Raw genomic sequence first — 18,222 nt, 5'->3', positions numbered from 1 at the left:
ATGTGCTTATATCACTTCAATGATACATCTACATATTTGGCTGCTAGCAGAGCTAACTACACCAATGTTTGAAAGGAACTAGGCAAACGTTTGGAAGATTAAATCCATAAAACTATATGAGGCATCATTTCAAGTTGTAGAAAGAATCCTAGAAATATTTAAAGTGTGATTAATAGTTTTATGATCAGGTCTGTATTCTTATATAAGAGTTTGCAATTTTTTTTATAAAAATACCCGATAAAGTATGGCAAAGTGATATATACTGACCAATAATAGATTTAACTAGGTTACATACTCCTATATAAACACTATGCAATACTAAAACAATGTAGATGTTTCAACAGGATGACCCTTCTAAACAATGTATTATTGAGCTTGTCAGTTTTGCCCTTTGGTTTAATGTGACTTGGCATCAGAAAATAAAAGAGAGGAGCCATTGGTGTTGCCTTTTCACGAGCCTATTCAAACTTATTTATGGCCTAGAGGAAGAGGAGTACATCTGTAATAGTGATTTCTTCAGCACTAAGTGTTTAGAATATTTTAGATATATAGATGACGTGCTCTTTTTTTTGCAAAGGAGCACCCTTGACTTGTCTTAGTTCCTTGAAACACTTAATGATATATCAGGGCTAAAATATGCTTATAAAGTTTTATTGATTGAATTTAATTATTTGTATGTTACTATGACTGCAATAATAGGTAATAAACTTTTATAAAACTATACAGAAAACCCACAACAACTATGGGCTTTCTTCATATCTAAAGTATCCATTTGACATATCTAATGAAATCACTATTGTGTGGAGAGTTTTTAAGAGTTAAAATGGCATATAATGTATTCCAGGATTATTTAACAAAGAAGTTGGTAGATTACTTTTAAATAGAGCTTCTTATCAGAATGTTGCATCTTGTTAGTGGAAGACAACAGCAGTAGTCAGACAGGATGCTCTCAAACAAGATTATCACTGGAACGATAGCTCTAGAAATAAATCTAGAATGGTGTGTAATAATGGTGATAATGCTTTGACCACTGTTTATTTTATGGATTGTAATGCTTTATCTATACAGGCAGTAAATATAGTAAAAAAAGTGTTGGAAGTTATTATCTAATGGTTCATTTTTTTCACAATAAAATTAAATAATTTCCCACTTATTTTCTATATGTGTGGTAAGTATATAAAATATATTTTGGTTCAAAGCCATTTATCTAGGCCAAAGAGCATTTTGCGTGCATTGGGGAGTCCCACAAGAATACTTACTCCAGTGAATCACAATATGTTTGTTACTATGTACATATGTACTTTGATAAAATCAATAGTATATGCTTTTCTTTTATAAACCACTTTACATGTCATAATGGTGTCACAATTTATGCCCTGATATACTCCTGTAGCCATTTTATATAGGAAACACTACAACAAAAATAGAATTAGTCTGCAAGAGCATGTAAAATACATTAAAAATAAATGCCAAAACAGCATTACAGCAGTAAACTGTTGAGAACAACACTCAGGGTATCCCTTAAACTGGGGAGGTACCATGCTTGAACAGCCAAGGTGCGATGTTAGAGGTAATGGCAACATGAAAGAACTGCTGCATGAGGAAAGCATGCTGAAGTTTGTAACATTAAACCCGAAGGGATTAAACAATGAAGTCAATTGGAAATGCTTTCATTTTCTGATTTGATGCCTTTCATATACTGGTTTATTGTGAATTGCCTGTCTTCAAAATATGCCAGCTTTTTATCTAGTTAATGATTACCTGGAAGAATATGCAAAAGCAATAGGAGATGCAAAAGCTCTATGATGTGATTTTCGTGATGGTTCTTGATCATTTTGTTATTTTACAATATAATACAAGTAGTCTTTCATTATTTTTAATTCTGTAATCTAGCCCTGGTTTGCCCTTACCTTAACAATATGGAGATGGGTGGCACACGGAATGTAAATTCTATCTATGATTTTTACCGTGCATTTAGGGTGGTCAGAAATTAACAAGAATCTTTGATTTTTGCCTTATAAACAAAATATTATGGTCTATAAGAATTACTTTTAGAATTAGAAGGTAGATCTGGCCTTAAATTATAACAAGGATACATCATAAGGACTCTAATGCTGATACATTTTTGAACAGTGTAAGTTTCCACACTGATTCTATCATGGAATCCTTACCATATGGAGAATTTATTAGAGCAAAAAGGATTGTAGTATGTGAAGGGATTTTTTGGGGGAAGCTAATTTTTTAATAAATGTATTTTTTTAAAGAGATGTTATGGCTTAAAAAGTATGTTTAAATCATATTGGCAGTCTTATGATGTTAATAGATTAGATTTATTGGAACTGAAAAGGTATGATGACAATCGACCTATGAAAAATAAGGTTGAGAAGAAAAAGAATAATTATTGTATTTATCTAGTGACACAGTATAATAGCTGCTCAAAAAATCTAGTACAGGTCCAAGATGATTATTGGCCAATTGTATCCAAAGATATAGAAATGAAAAAAAAATATTCACTAAAACTATTGTGCTTCTTTTAGGAGATGTTTGAGTATACAGGATTTTGTAGTACACAGACATTTTAAACATCCAGACATAAGCTATGTACACTATAATATAAATAAGTAGGTAAATCGTAATTGTGGAAGGTATAGGGTGTATACATTAATGGAAACAGGACTTGACCAAATACTGGTTGAGTCAAATTATGCAATTATAATTTTTGTGATAGTATCAATGTAGTCTATATAATAGTGTGTCCTTTCAATTAGGCATACTTTGGGGAAACAAAGAGACATTTTGCAACTAGGCAACAATACAGAAATATTAAAAAAGGAATTTTAATTCGCCTTTATCTGAAATTTTTTTGACAAGCAAGTTTTAGAGTATAAAGGGTTGAAAGCATGTGTGGTTTATAAATACCACGTGAGGAAAGAATTCAATGACTTACTTAAAATGTTTGAGAATGATGTTTATCAGCTACAGCTTTATACTTGGCAACGCCTGCATTTAGAGGCTTGCCTTCATTTTCGTGTGGTCCCCAGGGGTATGCGCGTTTTTTGTATGCCCACTTATGGGGACTCACACCCTTTATTGTTGAAACAGTGGCAAGAGCTCAACATAGAGCTAGGTTTTAGCTATATTAAGCTACTATTGAACTATTTTTCACCGTTGGAGGATGAACTACGAGCTAAGGTGGATAACATGCATAAAAGTTTGACTGAAAGGTTCACTTCTGATTTTTGTATTAACAAGATACAAACTGTTTGTTCACAAACTAGTGCCTATAGTGATAGGCTTAAAAATATTAAACACCGTAAATTAGCGAGAGATCACAATGATTTTGTAAAAGGCCAGGTGTTTGTTTGGCCCAGGTCTCAGCATTCAAATGCTTCCACTAATGGATCTACCACAGGCTTTGTTGATGGGTCAAGGGTGCCTGTGGTTTCGTCCCTTAGTAGTTTTACTACTTCTGCTCAGCTCGGGGAACCTGTGACTGTTGTTTCTGTTTCCTCTGGAAGCAATGATTCTTCTATAGTGAGTGTTGAGGCAGGGCGGGTGTATGCCCCCCCCCCACTGAATGACACACCGCCTCCTAATCAACAAATGCTTTTTGTACAATCTAGTGCTTCAACTGCTAATGAGGGAGCGATACCCAAGACAATGCATCCTAATCCCCCTTTTTTACCCTACAAAAAGAAGTTCACTCCTCAGTTCAGGGGGAGGTCAAACAGTCGTGGACCCAAAGACAGAAAAAGAAAGTTTTCAGGAGAAAGACAAGATCAGAACAGAAGAATGAGACATTGACTGATCTTGTGTTTAATCTTTCTAATGCTGTTCTTGATGTTCCACATTTAACATTGTTGAACAAGGGTTTGAATTTTATCCCTGCTAATTATGCAAAACTGAGTGAAGTGTTACTGGACTTGAGACTTTTTTGCCGTCGTTTATCGTTAAAGTTATTTTTTATTGATAAACATGACACCCTGGGTGTGAGCAATGGGTCACATAAATTTCGACGTAACAGCTGTTTTATACCATCTATACCACCTCATGTTGACTCATTTTTAAAATTGTGTGAAAAGGATTTCTATGTTTTGTTTTCTGATGGTACCAAGAGAGGTAGGTTCTATAATCTAACTGTTGATGAATCTAGAGTGTTATCTGCACTTAAAAATAATCATAACATCACCATTAAACCTGCAGATAAGGGCGGTGGCATAGTGTTAATGAATGTTTTAGATTATGAGACCTCCATGACATCCATGCTATTAGATGTTGCTACCTACAAAGAGATAAGTGAGAATAATGTTGCTTCCATCATAAACAATGTTCATGATGTCTTAAATGATCTGCTCATGTGCAGACAAATTAGTGTCGAGGTTTTTGAGTACCTATATATTGAACATCCTGTGACACTTATTATAAAGGGCCTCCCCAAGATCCACTAGGGTGTTTCACCTGTGCCCTTGCAACCCATTGTTTCTAGTGAAGGGTGGGTCACTTCTCATGTGTCCAGTTTTTTAGAGTATCTCCTTAGACCTGTTGTTATCAGATATCCTTCTATTTTGAAGGATACATATGATTTGTTGGACACCTTAGACAGATTAACATTAGACACTTCTACCAACCATCTCCTCATCTCTTTGGATGTTAATAGTTTGTTTACTTCAATACCCAATGATGTAGGTATGCAATACTTGGATGAACTTTTGGCTAAGGAACATGGTTTCAGTAATGATAGGAAGATACTGATGCATCAATTACTTGAAATCGTGCTTTATAACAATGTATTTTTGTTCAAGGATCAACACTATTTGCAGCAGTGGGGGGTAGCCATGGGCACCCCCTGCGCTAACACTTATGCCAATCTGGTGGTATTGCAATGGGAGAAACAGTTTTTATTTCCACATGAAATGTATAGTCTTGTTCGACTGTACAAACGTTTTGTGGATGACATCCTCATAGTTTGGGGAGGGACTAGAGAGGATTTCACAAATTTTTTGTGTTACTTGGAAACGACTACCTCATTTCTTAGATTTACTAGTGAAGTTTTGCCTGATGAGATACATTTCCTAGATGTGACTTTAAAATTACATATGGATGGCTCTATTAGATCAACTCTATATAGGAAGTCTGTATGGAAAAACAGTTTACTTCCTTTTGATAGTATGCACCCGAGAAGCATGTTTCCTGGCATTGTTAAAAGCCAGTTTCTCAGGGTGCAGAGATTATGCAGAGAGAGACCTTCTCTTTTGAGAGAAGCAGACATCATGGAAGGCCTATTTCTAGATAGGGGATATGACCGTACTATGGTCAGTAACATCAGACGGGATACCCTTGGCAGCCCACATACTGGGAGTAACGTTGAGAGCCTTATGGGTAGACAACTGGCCACTACTAGGAGTCACTCTATTAGCAATAGACCCCATAGATCGACTGAGATGGTCAAGTTCATTACTAAATATACCAGTAACATCAATGCCATCAAAACCGTTATATCTAATAATTGGAATGTACTCATGATTGACAACAACACTAGGAAATTAGTAGGTGTTAGACCAGGTTTTGTTTTCAAAAACTGTGAGAACTTGAAAATGATTTTATGTAATGATCACCTTGCTGTTTCTTCACCTATATATCTTACACCATTACCTTATGGCACCTTTCCTTGCCACCATTGTAAACAGTGTTGTTATATAGTAGACATACAAACATTTTGGAATCCTCTTACTCATTTTATGTTTCATCCCAGGTTTCATGCCACATGTAACACTAAGAATTTAATTTATCTTGCAACCTGTAATGATTGTGAAGCATTCTATGTAGGGTTAACTACCCAGAGGTTGCAAGATAGGATTTATAATCACTTATATAACATCCGCAAGTCAAATGAAACCAATGCTTTAGCTAAACATATAATGGAGTTTTCCACACATGTTTTTTCCTTTAGGGTGTTACAAATATTGGGACATAAACCACGGGGTGGAAACTTAGCTAATGAGCTTGCATTGATGGAATTAAAATGGATCTTGCAACTTGGTTCACACATACCTCCTGGGCTTAATAATTATGTATCTCTGAAACCAGTTCTTGAGTTGAGTAACAAATGATGGTGACATGATGAATTATATATGGAGAGGTTTTATTTATTTCTCAGATTATTTAGATTTTTTATTATGTTTTGTCTTTATTTTTTCTCAGCCTTTACATTGTGGTTACACATGAGGTTGTGGCTATCATGGTAATTATTCATTCATATTATATGTGTCACTTTATTAATGCTTTCACATATATGCAAAACTTTTTTGCATATAATGTATTTTTGTATATGCATACCATGATATGGTTCTACATTGTAATATTAAAGCATGTTTACTATATATTTTTATTTGCATATATTTTTATGTAAGATTTTTTATGCGTGTATATATATTCTTCATTTATGTTTTTAGTTATATATTTCACATATGAAGATTGTATATATGTCCATGTATATAACATGGTCTTTGGTTCATTGATAGATTTAGTGAATTTTAATATATACACACATTGAGCATTTAGTGGGCTTATGACAAGGATGTAGTTTTAACTGCAGCCCATCACTTTTGTGATGAATGGATTTGTGTACAAATATATATAGTCTTTTTATATTTATATTTAATGAAGTCAATTGATGTTTAATGATATATTTTTCTAGGTTTATGTGCATGTTTTCTAGACACACACTAATATAGTTGAGCTGTATGTAATTATCAGCTTGACAGTTGCGATCTTTAGCGTACATAAATATTTTAATGTATGCATATTGAGATGTTAATAGTTTTTTAGTTGGTGTATGCATTTAAACATGTATAATCTTTGACAAGTAAGACTAATTGATTAATTGATTAATTTTCCCGCCTTGCTATCGGCAAGGAATATATAATGGGTTTGTAGTTTATGTATTTCATTGTCTGATGAAGCGTGGGATGACCCACGTGAAAGCGCTTACATCTTTGTATGGAATAAAGAACCTCTTCTTCATTATATTTTGCTGTACGTTTCCATTTTTGACTTCATCGTGGTTTGGCACTCCTTCTACTTTTCATATTCATATGGAGAATTTATTAGAGCAAAAAGGATTGTAGTATGTGAAGGGATTTTTTGGGGGAAGCTAATTTTTTAATAAATTTATTTTTTAAAGAGATGTTATGGCTTAAAAAGTATGTTTAAATCATATTGGCAGTCTTATGATGTTAATAGATTAGATTTATTGGAACTGAAAAGGTATGATGACAATCGACCTATGAAAAATAAGGTTGAGAAGAAAAAGAATAATTATTGTATTTATTTAGTGACACAGTATAATAGCTGCTCAAAAAATCTAGTACAGGTCCAAGATGATTATTGGCCAATTGTATCCAAAGATATAGAAATGAAAAAAAAATATTCACTAAAACTATTGTGCTTCTTTTAGGAGATGTTTGAGTATACAGGATTTTGTAGTACACAGACATTTTAAACATCCAGACATAAGCTATGTACACTATAATAAAAATAAGTAGGTAAATCGTAATTGTGGAAGGTATAGGGTGTATACATTGATGGAAACAGGACTTGAGATTTGACCAAATACTGGTTGAGTCAAATTATGCAATTATAATTTTTGTGATAGTATCAATGTAGTCTATATAATAGTATGTCCTTTCAATTAGGCATACGTTGGGGAAACAAAGAGACATTTTGCAACTAGGCAACAATACAGAAATATTAAAAAAGGAATTTTAATTCACCTTCATCTGAAATTTTTTTGACAAGCAAGTTTTAGAGTATAAAGGGTTGAAAGCATGTGTGGTTTATAAATACCACGTGAGGAAAGAATAGATAAAGATATCAAACACATCCTAAGATATAAGGATGGATGTTAACAAAGAATTGTCCTGGAATGTGGTTGTACATTAAGCTGTCATTGTGCTTATTTTATTTTATTTTTTTATGTTTTATATTAACTAATGATGATGCATTTATTTGTACTCATGGTTTTTAAAAATATAAATGTTTTTCAGAATTTTATAATTAACTAACGTTAAATGCTTATAAAAGCCAAGACACTAGAGGTGTGTTAAGGAATACAGGCTTGAACGTGAACTACAAATTTTTATGGTTGTTTAAGTTTCAAATATTATGGTCTGTTCACTTCTTTTCAAACTGTGGTTCGTAATACAAAAGACAATCCCAAGGCTACTGCCAGAGGGTCATTCTTTCTTTTAAAATTGAAGTACTGCTGTATATGTCCATCCAAAACAGAAGTGCATATGGTCTTGAGAAATCATATTAATTTGCTAGAGGAAACACAGTTGGATATGTTTTTTAAGCACTGATTGAACATATAATGATTTTGCAAAAGGAGAATTTTATTTTAGACATTTTCATTTTTTTGCAAAACTCATAGAAGTGTTCTTAATCAAACCGAATTTCATTTATCTGAATTAGACAATACTTATACAATTAAATGTTAATGTAACTATAGTTCAAGTCTTGCTAGATAACTGTGTCCTGTAGGCTTTACTTGAAGTATAACCCTCATCTTTCCTTTCTGATCAATAATGTTCAAAGTTTCTTTTTTTTTTATTAAAAAAAATAATGTTAAAAGTTTCCACATAAGTCACAATTTGTTCTCCTGATTCCTTCTTTAAAAACCATTTCATTCATTCATTTCCCAGTACATAATTTACCTTACTGAAGGTTGTTTATTTATTTTTGTTTGTTTAGTTTACTTATTTTACTTTTATTTATTAACCAGAAAAAAAAAACATTGGACATGTGTCTCATTTCAGGGATACCATGGCAGCACTATCTGATTAAGTAACTTGTTCAGAGTTATAAGGCAGGCAAATAGAAGCTGAGGGAATCAAACCCTGCACTACAAGAACCAGTTCATTAATGGCTCATTGACTTAATCTACTACACTATTTGCCAGAGAGACTATAATAGAGGAGGAGATTATCTGGCCATGTGGTGAGTGTAAGGCTCTCAACCAATCCTTTGGAGTGTTGCCAATTCACTTACTGACATATCACTGGAATCTGGGAGGTTGAAGGAGTTCCCCATAAATCCATATGGGCATGGAAAAAATATGCAAAATCTATGCAGAAGACACCCTAACCAGGAAAATAAGTAGATAAGGGAGCACTATGAGTATACTGCAGTGCAAAGTGTTGCACCACTGTGGTGTAACATTGGAACACCTTTTCATGAGCTTTGGAATATATGATGATGAAAAAGGCTCAATAGGGCTGTAGTAACACAACCAGTTTTATTCATGGCACAAGTAATGATGCTCTGTTAACTTGGTTCTGCACAAAGCTCTAAAGCCCCTTGAGACATACAGTGTCACTATGCATGCCAATTAAAAAAATAATAACAGCTGATACACAGCAGGCTGGTCGCCATGAGGAGGACAATATGCAGAATGAACAAATGCCAGTGAGGAAGGCTGCATCATAGTTTACGACTTACTAAGGCATATACAAAATGGGGTCATCAAAGCACACCATACAGGCAGATTTATTTTCAACCTATCTTTATAGTATGGAAAACATTATTACAAAATACTGGCCCATAGTATCTACTAATGTTGATCTTAAAAATTTTATCCCCTGATGCCTAGCTTTATCAGAAAAAGAGGTAGAAATTTGAAAGATCTGTTTGAGGGGAGAAAAAATATGGGTTATGACATAAACAATCAGAGGCCTGGCACTTTAAAATGCGGTCAATGTAAACAATGTCAATATATGCTTGACCAAGACACCATCACAATTCCCTCAAGAAGGTTTAAGTACAAGTTTCATCAACATTTTAACTATGCAACTAAAGGGGTGGTGTACCTGGGTATTTGTACTTTCTGTTCTGGGTTTTACGTTGGTAAAACCGAGACAGCTTAGGAGAAGGGTATATGAGCACCAATATGATATCACTAAATGTAAGGACACCAATGCCTTTTACAAACACTCCCAGATATGTGAAGGCATGAACCTTAAATTTTTGGTGTTGGAGCAGGTGGTGCCAGACCCACGAGGGGGCAACTGGGAGGCCAAATTGGAGACTCGAGAACTGTTCTGGCAGTTGAAATTGGATGCCTGCACCCCTCCTGGAATGAATGAGGGCTTAAATATTAACAGCATTCTAAAAATGAGAAGAGCACGGTTATAATATGTGACTATTTAGTTTAATTTTGTATAGGTTCACTTGTTCTTCTTTCACCTTCTTGTTGTTCTTCTTGTTGTTGTTGTTATTAGGTAGTGTTGTGACATTAGTCAGAAAGCTCCCTATTTTTTACAATGTCACTGTAAAAAGTTTGATTTATTTATCATTTATCTATCTATTTTAGTTTTTGGAATAAGAAATGTGATTTAATTTTAATTCCAACTTGTAACAATAATTAATCATTTCAAATTTTAAAAATTTTTTTAATTTATGATGTACTTTTATGAATTTTGCACTGACAAGGCACTTTGCAGGGTATTATTACCATTATTGACTATATTAAGAAGTATTTCTTACACAAACATATATATTCAACTTGAGAAACTGTTTCTCTTTGTACTATGTTTTTAACACAACACTATCAAAGGTATTAACTTCTAATTGATGGGTGGAGTTACCATTTAATTGTACTAGCTATTTAAAACTGATGTGTAATGGATAGCTCTGTTTGTTGCCTTGAGAAAGCCTAGTAATATACTGGGTGAAAGCGCTTGGCTTATCTGTGTTGCTGTTCTATTTAGAACCGACTACGTGTGCTGTTTTTGGAATTAAAAGAAATTTGATTTTATTGCCTGCTGTTGGATTATTTGGCCTCGGATCCTGTGTGCTGTGGACTGTTATATTCTTGGTTTACATTGTAGTGATAGCAAAATGATATGCACCTGCCCCAATCCCAGCCATGCACATAACTTTAAGTAAAATCCTTTCCTTAACAGCACCACTAATCAAGACACTAAGACACCACACACACACACACACACACACACACACACACACACACACACACACACACACTCTGACCCAAAAACACATTCCTAAAAGTATCCTCTTACATTCCCATACCTATATACACAACCTTACCTTTTTTTAGCAACAAGGGTATTCAAGTTGTTGTTGTCTTTCGGCTTTTCCCAGTTAGGGGTCACCACAGCAGAACTCCGGTCCGCTAATGATTGGCAGTAGATTTTGATGAAAGCCGAGGTGCCAGCTTGACTTTCAACCTTCGACAAAGGTACGCCCATTTACGCATGTCTTTCGAACTCCCACCCAACCACTGGGAGGACATGCAGACTCTGCACAGAAGTACTCCCCGCACTCCAGCTGAGAATCGAATGGGAGAACCTCTTGCTGTGAGACAACAACACTACCGCTGTGCCACCACGGAAGTCTGGGTATTCAAGTTACAGGACATTTAATAAAGTGAATGTTCTATGCAAAAAACCTACAGCTAATGTTATAAACAAAACAAATGTTTGACAATGTTTGACAATATTAACTGCTACCATATCTAGATCTAGATTTAGATTGATCGACCGATTTGTCGATTTATCTATAGGTTTACTATCACAATCTTGAAGCCCACAGTCTTGAAACCAATAATCCTGAGAACATAATATTGAAAGACCAAAATTCTGAAGACTACAATATTGAACTCCTGGGCTTGCCCTAGTGCAGGACCCATGTTAGCACTCATTCCTGGTTTCACGGTGATAAGAGGATTCGATATTTGACATTTTAGACATTGTAGTCTTCAGCATTTTGTTTTTTCAATATTATGGTCTCAAGATTACGGGTTTCAAGATTGTGGGCTTATGGGTTTCAAGATTGTGGGCTCAGAGAATAGCAAGCCATAAATATATATATATATATATATATATATATATATATATATATATATATCAGCAGTGACCAGCTAACTGCGTAGGGTATATACACACACACACACACACACACACACACACACACACACACACACACACACACACACACATATATATATATATATATATATATAGAGAGAGAGAGAGAGAGAGAGATAGATATAGATATGTAAATAGGTATGTGTGTGTCTATATATATATATTTATTTATAGATAGATAAATTGGTGTGTGTGTGTGTATATGTATTCATCTATAAATTAACGAGAAGACATAAGAATGAATATATTTTTTCTTCTCTTTTATATGTTTTTGTGATTTAATTTGGAAAAATGATAAAAATATTTTTTGATTTTTTTTTATTGTCAATTAAATATTTCTTTATGGAAGTAAAACAGTGTGTCATGTGATGGGGATATCTTTTTAAAAAATGGGTGTCACAAGATGAATCTTTGATAACTGACTAAGCCAGCTGCATCTGGTAAAATCAGTCTTCGGCTTGATATAGCTCAATAAAATATTTTCTTCTCTTCTCACTACTGTGCTGATTTTTTTTTGGATACTTTAGTTTGTGCAGAGAAAGGGAAGGTTGAACCTCACTATGCAGTTTCGGCTTATTTCCTTTGATTTATATTTCAGCAAGATCTGCACAGTCCTTTTTATATACCATATAATGGTCTTGAATACTCCTGCAAATTCCTGATATCCAGAAAACAATTGTTTAACATTCCCCATTTTTTCATTGCCTTGTCATGACGTCTAGATCTAAATGGCTGACACATACTTAGATATAAAATATGATGTTATGATTCATAAACAGATTAACCCTACAGGTATTATCATGCAAAACGGTAATTGGTTGGGTTTTGGTGCTTCAGGCTAGCCAATGCCAAAGGAAACTGACTACACAATGGGAATCACAAAGAGTACTATCACTTGTCACTGTGTTGTAATCCAAAATGGCGTATGTACCTTCTGCATGCCCATGTTTCTGTCACACAAGGTATAAAAACAGAGGTTACTGCAATCAGATTATAAATGTTCTAAGCAAGAACCAACAGTTGTTCATCGGGTCCCTGTATCATACACCAGTGTATACTCCTACTAAGTGAAAATAAAACTACTGCTGGTCACTTTAACTTTCTATATATTATATATATATATATATATATATATATATATATATATATATATATATATATATATATATGTATACATGTATATATATATATATATATATATATATATATATATATATATATTAGTTTTCATCAGCTCACAGACTGACCACCCCAAAAAAAGGGTAAGTGCTTAATCCAAATGACTAAAAACTTAATTAGCCATAAAATAAGCTGCATAAGCAAAGTTCTTTACTCTCAACAATCCCTTGCTTAAATATATTGAATCCTTGCCTGCAGAAACATGAAAAAAGGAGAAACAATGAAAGGATGATCAAAGTAGCTACATGTACTGCAGTCTCAAAGTCACAGTTTAAAGTCAGCAGACATAGTCAGGGAAAAGTAAAATCAGGGAATCAGGAATGGAAAATGAATAGCTTGCCAAATGGACACAGATCAATGAAATAGTTATCATGTAACCATATAGCTACATATGGTTTTATAAAACCATGGTTTGAACAAGCAATACCAGACTGAATCATGTTTTCTTATTTTTAAAAAGAATACAAAGTGACCATTCACACAAATCTTACATTACAACTTACAACAATTTAATTTAGTAATTTGTAAGCCAATATCATTCCTGTACAACTAGCTTTTCCTTTTTTTTCTGCTTTGTTCTTCCTTAAAGAAAACTTGCACTAGCCTTAGCGCTGGAAAACTATATTTCCTAGGTACTAGGTTATGTTCTCTCTCTCTCTCTTCTCTCTCTCTCTCTCTCTCTATATATATATATATATATATATATATATATATATATATATATATATATATATATATGGGTCTACTCACTTTACCACTTTGCTCAAGTAGCCTATATGTCGACCACAAAAGGTCAACAAACCGAAAGTTGACACATTACCACTCATGAGCCAAGAAAGAACCTTGGCACATACAATTTTCATAAAATAACTTAATTTTTTGCAACCCATATCTGTACCTCCACAGCCCCTAATAATTATATATAATTTATTTCTGAGATTGTACAATCCCCTGGAAAAGGAAATATTCCCCTACCCAGGGATTGTTGATGTCACACACCTATTGACCATCTGTCGACTATATATATATATATATATATATATATATATGTATATATATATATATATATATATATATATATATATATATATATATATATATAGTTTACTCTTGAAACCTTGAAACTGCATAGGTTGACAGGTCACATGGTTGATCAGAAATCCTGAATCTGGAACAGCGAAATTGCAGCCAGGTTGAAACTGAGTACATCAACACCCATAGTTCAATATATTTGACATAGCAGGAGGTGATGTCAGTCACCCATGCTATGCAGTTTACTGTACTATAACATTCCATAGTCAACAGTATGTGCATTTTACTATTTTGCAGGGGGACATGCCCCCCTGCACCCCCCCCACACCCCTGAAAATTTTATACACCAACTCTGAGATCCTACTACAGTGAGGAAATGGGTTATTTCCCTGTTCCTCAATGAAGCACAATCTCCACTGAAAATTCTGAACTCAAATGCTCGAACTACACTGCCCATTTGATGTGGTGTAGTCAATGTATTTAGGTTCGCAAAACTGCCCATTGGAAAACTACATTTCGACAAGGTCACTCTCGATCTAATGCAGTTCGCAATGGTGATTGTAAACCTATATATATATATATATATATATATATATATATATATATATATGGGTCTACTCTCACTCTCACACAAACACACACACACACACACACACACACACACACACACACACACACACACATATGCAAGTGTGCTTATGTCTGTGTCTGTTTGAGGTTCATTATATACTCAACACTCAGGTGACACAAACAAAAAACTCTTATTCATCTTTTCAATTTAATGAAATGCATCCATACATAACATATACAAAAATATATATTGTTATATTTTAGGTTCAAAAGGCATTAGAACATGGCATATGTAAAGCATAGGTTTTCCCTATAAACATCAGACCAAAATTTTAGCCCGCTTGCCATTGCAGTTTCAAAAGAAATTAAAGAGCACTTTATTAAATTTCTCATAACATTGTTCAGTCCCCACAACCCCTCCAGGATACAGGCTGTCTTGTAACATAAGGTAAGTAAGTCCAAGGCTGCTGTCCTCTCCCAGGCTTGAGTTTCAGCTCCAAAAAACAGAGGGTTCCCCAAGGTATACTGCACAAGTTAGAGCTAAATGGTCCTCTTTTAGATAATCTTCCATGTGAAGGAATAATTTCCACAGTTTATTTCTCCAGTCTGTTTGTTTTATATCATAACTGGCAATATAGTCTTTGTGATAATATTCCCACACCATACAGCAGGATACATTCTGATTACACACATAAAGGCACATATACATGCTCCATAACCAGCAAGTTCTCTCTCTCTCTAGATATATATATATATATATATATATATATATATATATATATATATATATATATATATATATATAATATGTCTACTTTGATTCACTGAAAATTCATTTAATTGAATTTCAAAACACTCACACCATATCGCTGAAAGCTCAAATCACTGAAAACTCATTTCACTGAATCACATTTCACTGAATGTAAGTACTGTTGGGCAAATAAATGTAAGCCCCACTGAATGTAGATGTGCCATTATTCAACACCATTCGCACTCAACAGTGTGCCTATCTCTAGTATAATGTTGAATATAGAAAAGTTCAGCAAGCATTGCCAACATGGAAATGTAACTACTGAGTAAATATGGCTAATGTACAGGTTTCCAGATTTCAGACTGTAATATATTTACCTTCAAACAGATTTTGGTGGAAAATCACATCTCTTATATGTTATATAGAAGTCTGAAGTCAGAACTTTATAAGATAATTCAGTAACCTGTATAGCTGTGATCATCAGCTCATGCAGTAGCATTCAAGGACATCAGTCATGTGATAACCTGCGGCAGTGACTACCAACATATATAGTAAAAGTTGATATGAGTGAAGATCACAAGGTGATTGTTTTGTTAGCCAGGTTAGCCTACCCAGCTTTGTGAATTTATCTATACAATGCACTCTCACCAACTTTCTGAAGAAATTTCCTGAATTAAATCTATAAATATGTAAAAAACTGTATTACTTTTTTAATAAATATTTGCCATTAATCAAAAACAAATTTATTTTAGAATTATAGCCCTAAATAAGGACATTGTTGTCTTTGTGTTATATGGCCTAATACGTCCCAAATGTTTTTCTCATTCACAGCTGTCAGCATGACACTGTTTTTGCAAACTCATTGTTACTTAAAGCTAAAAATAACTACTGCCTTGTGCAATTCACATGACACAGACTGATATGAATTGAATGGCGCAGTGTTGCAGCGGTAGCGTTGTCGCCTCACAGCAAGAGGTTCTCCGGTTTGATTCTTGGCTGTAGTGCCTTCTGTGCAGAGTCTGCATGTCCACCCTGCATTCATGTGGGTTTTCTCTGGGTACTCTGGTTTCCTCCCACATTACAAAAACAAGCATCTGGAGTGTTCCTCCCTGGGCCTCAGCTGAAAATTGGCTTTGTTCCAAGTCAGACTTTCCTGGTAAACAAATGTTAAATAAATGAATATCAAGTGTATTTCTGCATGTTGATTGCAGTATACAAAGATTATACTTAAATTAACCATCAAAACTGAAATTTGTTTTCAGTGTCACAGTGTGTCTTGCAGGGTACCCAAACAGCCACACAGAACAACATTTGTATGACCTATGACATTTCATAAGAGTGGGCATTTTGGAAGCAGATGCTTAGTGATCTGGTCTATCAAACAGTCATATTTCTGTTGGCACTTACCTTGAAACAACCAAAGGAAGGATCAGCATTTTCAGCATCCGCATCAACAGCTCACCAGGAAATTGGAAATATTTTATTTCCTGCAACAGAAGAAATGATTTGCTATTACTTGTACTTTCTTTTTTTCCTCAGAAAATTCAATTATGATGGAAGAATTTATCTGTAGCATGGATCATACCTTTCATACTTTTTTAGTATCAGTGTTAAATCACAGTGAATTAAAAAACAGCATATAAACTCAGCTAGAGACAATTGGTTTCCTGTAACCAGATTATACACTTTAGGCTAGGAAAAATTATATATCCAAGGCATATACTTATATAATTATTTACAGCTTAATCCAAATATTGAAGCAATTATTTCTTATTATCTGAGCCCAGGCATGATTATGGTATATATTACCAGCCAGTTCTATGAGTAAGGTTTCCTAAAAAATACCTCCTTTTCAAAAATGTGGGAGCTGCAAACAGCAGTTCCACAAGTTGAAAATATAATGTGAAACCTCAAAACAAATGCATTGAAATTAAAAACATCTTATAATACAGTTACCTTTTTTTTTTTGCAGGATGGCTTCCCCATTCCCCTGCTACTTATGCATATTAAAGTCTGAGAGCACTGTTCTTTGGAGTAAGGTGAGTATACCAAGGTACCACAACCTTGTACTTACTGTATATTACTCATATTGTCAGTTAAAGCCTTGCTTTTCTTAGGACCACAATTGCAGTCTGCAAACTTTTAACAGGACCTCATTAAGGAAGGGATCCATGCAGCTGAACAATAATATCATAAAAAGTCAGACACTCCAAAATGTCTGACTGCAGAGTATATGTCCACAGCATTACTGTAAACAGTGTACATGATAAATCTGTTCCAAAGCATTTAGAAAATTATTGGGGTTCTATTAGAAATGGTACACTGAAATATCAACTCAAAGTTATAGATTAAGTTAATACTAGTTAAGGAGATTTAGTCAGAATATTATCCATTACATCTCTTGATGAGTTAAGACAAGCACTGGGTGGCAATGAAGAGTTACCAAATAGCTGGGTAACTACAGCAGAGCTAGTAAGGGAGATGGCTAGAAAGGTGCTTGGTGTGACATCTGGACAGAGGAAGGACGACAAGGAGACCTGGTGGTGGAATGAGGAAGTACAGGAGAGTATACAGAGAAAGAGGCTGGCAAAGAAGAAGTGGGATTGTCAGAGAGATGAAGAAAGTAGACAGGAGTATAAGGAGATGAGGTGCATGGCAAAGAGAGAGGTGGCAAAGGCTAAGGATAAGGCATATGAAGAGTTGTATGAAAGGTTGGACACTAAGGAGGGAGAAAAGGACCTGTAC

General features: G+C 34.4%; 1 protein-coding gene across 2 annotated transcripts in view; it reads right to left on the bottom strand.

Annotated features, from left to right (window-relative positions):
• The window catches only part of SLC1A7 (solute carrier family 1 member 7), a 941,247-nt gene that overhangs the window by 807,625 nt on the left and 115,400 nt on the right, over positions 1–18,222 (bottom strand). For both annotated transcript variants that reach the window (XM_044085451.1, XM_044085450.1), the window contains one exon: positions 16,885–16,964. In XM_044085451.1, the coding sequence (XP_043941386.1) occupies positions 16,885–16,964 (80 nt within the window). The remainder of the gene's footprint in view (positions 1–16,884; positions 16,965–18,222) is intronic.

Source organism: Protopterus annectens, chromosome 10.part0, assembly GCF_019279795.1.
Source record: "Protopterus annectens isolate FY-2018-M chromosome 10.part0, PAN1.0, whole genome shotgun sequence".
NCBI classification, from domain to species: Eukaryota; Metazoa; Chordata; order Ceratodontiformes; family Protopteridae; genus Protopterus; species Protopterus annectens.
This window is presented reverse-complemented; position numbering and strand designations above follow the sequence as displayed.